Source organism: Schistocerca americana, chromosome 2 (genome assembly GCF_021461395.2).
Source record: "Schistocerca americana isolate TAMUIC-IGC-003095 chromosome 2, iqSchAmer2.1, whole genome shotgun sequence".
NCBI classification, from domain to species: Eukaryota; Metazoa; Arthropoda; class Insecta; order Orthoptera; family Acrididae; genus Schistocerca; species Schistocerca americana.
Window position 1 is genome coordinate 472,124,053 of NC_060120.1, and position 3,596 is coordinate 472,127,648.

General features: G+C 36.8%; 1 protein-coding gene across 1 annotated transcript; it reads left to right on the forward strand.

The window, feature by feature from the left end:
* Positions 1-1,652: 1,652 nt before the first annotated feature.
* On the forward strand, positions 1,653-2,760 carry LOC124594105. The gene is made up of 2 exons (XM_047132456.1): positions 1,653-2,111; positions 2,290-2,760. Exons 1-2 carry the CDS (start codon positions 1,653-1,655, stop codon positions 2,758-2,760), a joined length of 930 nt encoding a protein of 309 aa, XP_046988412.1.
* The last annotated feature ends 836 nt before the right edge of the window (positions 2,761-3,596 follow it).

A 3,596-nucleotide genomic window follows, 5' to 3' on the forward strand; every position in this document is an offset into this window, starting at 1 on the left:
GGCAATTCTGTGATGAAAAACATCATCGTGCCGAATGCAAAGATCGACGTACATCCAGGAATCAGGACACAGCAACTAAACAAACATTAAAATAACATTCAAAACTCAAAAGAAGAATCTCCACAAATTTCTCCAAAAAAACTACACTCACGTAGGAACAAATTCTCTTCACAGCTCCAGGGAAGAAGATCTCATCAATGAAACATGAAACTTAATTCGAGCGGCAAGAATCTTATACAGGACTTCAATAATTGTTATCAGTGGTATAATATACAGCAGGTCAGTATGTTATAAATAAGTAAACAGGATAAATAGTAATATCAGGGAGCATTGTAATGATCTTGGAGCAATATTTATAGACCCAAACAAGTTCTTGTGTAACAAATGCCTGAGGATAGATGGCCTTCGTCTAAACAGGATAGGCTCTAAATTGCTTAGTAAAATGTTTATTGATGTATGCCACATCTTAAAAAGTACTAAAAAGGGGAAAAAAATCAAAATGCTCACCAAACGAAAATCTACCCACAGTAATAAATAAATCTGGAACCATGTATATTGTGCATTACAATATAAATGGTCTAAACTCTAACTCCTCGAATAGCATATTTAAAATAGATGAATTGGGAATATTTCTGTCTGAATGCAAATTTGTAAAAATTGTATGTCTGAACAAACATTGGTTGATGAAAGACACTCTAAAATTTCTAAATAAAATCCAAAACTTCACCGTAGCTGCTAGCTAGCTACTGCAGACAAAATAAATCACATGGAGGCTCATATATACTTGTTCATTCTAACATAACGTTTAATATAAGGGATGAGGTTGATCATTTGAATGAGGAATGTAGCTTTGAAAGTTTCTGTGTAGAAATTGTACATCTAGGTATTATTGTAATTTCCATTTACAGAATCCCGGGAAATCAAATAACGAACCACTTCCTACACAAATTAGAAAATATGCTCGAAAGCCTAATTAAAAAAAAAATTAAAAAGTAATAATAGCTGCTGACTTCAACATCAATGTCTTAACCCTTTCACGGGCTGTGGGAGATATAGTTCCCACTAATGGTATTCCTTTACTGCATTCATGGAAATACATGTTCCCACTTCCGTAAGCTCCTGGCCCCTAGTGTTAGTCCGCTGCACTAGCTCTGGTTTCTGTTTGTTGCTAAACATAGCTTTTAGGGCTGCGGGAAGTATATGTCCCACCAAATAATGGTGTTCCCAGGGTTCTTGGGAAGTATGCTTACCACCAAAAGTCGTTTCTGAAAGGGGCTCAGGAAATATATCTACCACAATGTCTTTTGTGGTCCTTGGGAAGCATACTTACCACAAACGTCGAGGTACCACAATGCTTCTGGGAATACGTCTTACCACTGCTGTATTTGCCTGACATCTTGTGGTAGTACACTGTACCAGGTGAATGAAAACTGTTACAACAATCAGTTTGTGTGTGTCGCGTGATTACTACTTTTGTCAGAAGAGTTTTCTTCGCTTCTGAAGTATATGTCTGTGTCACTATTATCAGCTCATAGCTTTACTGTTTTCATATTGTGGTAAGTAAATTTTAATATTGGTGGCAAATATAATTGGAATATCATATTATCATTTATTGTTCGCCTGACAATCTTTCTTTGCTTTTCGTAGCAAAAATGTCAAAGAAGCACGCCCATACTAAGAAATACACACCAGAAGAAGCATTGGAGTTGCTATTTCCACTACCTAGCGATCCTGAGGATTCTGAAACAGAAAGTGATGAAGCGTCAGAAGACGAATTTGTTTCAGACGTTGATCCATGTTTGGTTCCACAACCTAATGTCAATAACAGTGCAAACAATTCTTGCTCCATGGACGTCGATATTTCTAGTGACAGTACCGTAAGTGCAGAAGAGCCATTGGCAGAAGAGGAATGGTCCGATGACACTACTATTTTCGACTTTCTTCGCGTTGATACAAAAGGAGAACCAGCTGTCAACCACCCATTAACAAAACACAGCACAGAAAGAGACTACTTCCTTTCTTTATTTACCAATGAGATGCTGGAGTATGTGGTTCAGCTGACAAATCTGTATGCAGAGCAACAGAAACAAAAACGGCAATCTGGTCAGACTGTGAGTGAGTCAACAAATAACGACAAATTTATCTGTAGAGGAGTTACAGGCCTGGATTGCAATGAATATCTTGATGGGTGTGGTTGAGTTGCCAAGTGTAGTGCACTACTGGAGTTCAGAACCTTCCTTAGGTCAGCCTTACATATCGAAATCTACGACATGCAAACGTTTCAAAAAGATATGTGAAACTATTCACATAAATGACAACAGGCTGAATCCTCCAAGAGGGCATCCAAACCACGATAAACTTCACAAGATCAGACCTCTTATAACCTTTCTGAACAACACAATTCCTAAGCCATACACTGCTAGTAAGGTATTGGCTGTGGATGAAGGCATGATACCTTTCAAGGGACGGTCTTCGCTCAAGCAGTATATGCCTCTCAAGCCAGTAAAACGAGGATACAAGGTATGGTGTTTAGCAGATTCAAAGACTGGCTATGTCATAAAATTTGATATTTACACAGGAAAATCAAATGATGGATGTACAAAAAATTCTCTGGGAGAGCGTGTAGTCATCAGCCTCACCCAAGACCTGAAATATAGTAACAGTTTAGTAGCGACTGACAACTTCCTCAGCACAGTGAATCTAATGCAAATGCTTTTGAACAATGGAATATACTCTATAGGGACTGTCAGAGCAAACTAAGCTTCCTTCAATGATGAAAGATAAATGTACCCTGAAAAGAGGGGAATTTCAGTTTCAATGCAAACATGGCATTGCAGCTATAAAATGGATGGACAACAAACCTGTTAACCATTCTAACCAAGAAGAACACCGTACCAGATCATGTTCGACTGGCAAAAGTAGGCGATCATATACCTGTTTTACAAACAACCTACAGACGGTGCCGAAAGCGTTCAATAAAAGCTCGTGACAAGAGAACAAAATATGTATGCTGCTCCTGCAATGTACCCCTGTGTATTGAACCATGCTTCCATCAGTTTCATGGAAAATAAAAAGAAAATGTAACAATCATTTGAACATTTTGTTGAAAAAGAATTATTATTTGTAAATTTGTAATGTAAATGTTTTTGAAATAAAGTAAAATAAAAAGAAATCATCGTATTCTTAAAAATTTTTTACATGTAATGCCAACATGTTACAGCTTATAAAATGGAAATGGGATATCTTCTTCCGACCAAAGTGTAAAGCTCACAAGTGGGAAATCAGTTTACCACCGAAAATGTAAAGTTTAAAAAAGTGCTGTGGTGATATATTTACCACCATAATTTTTACACATAAATCACAAAAATAAAATTATCAAAAAATAAAATGTAATTAATTCATCACAATTCTAATTCGATGCAAAAAAAATTAGCTGCGCTGAGTCGTCACAAAAAATGCGCCCGTTAAAGGGTTAAGTGAATTCCATGAAGCTGACAAATTCACTGATCTAATAAAAAAAATCCGGCTTCAAACTAAACTTCTTACAACACACAGAGAAAATGCTCAGTCAGCAACCAGCATTGATAACATTTTGA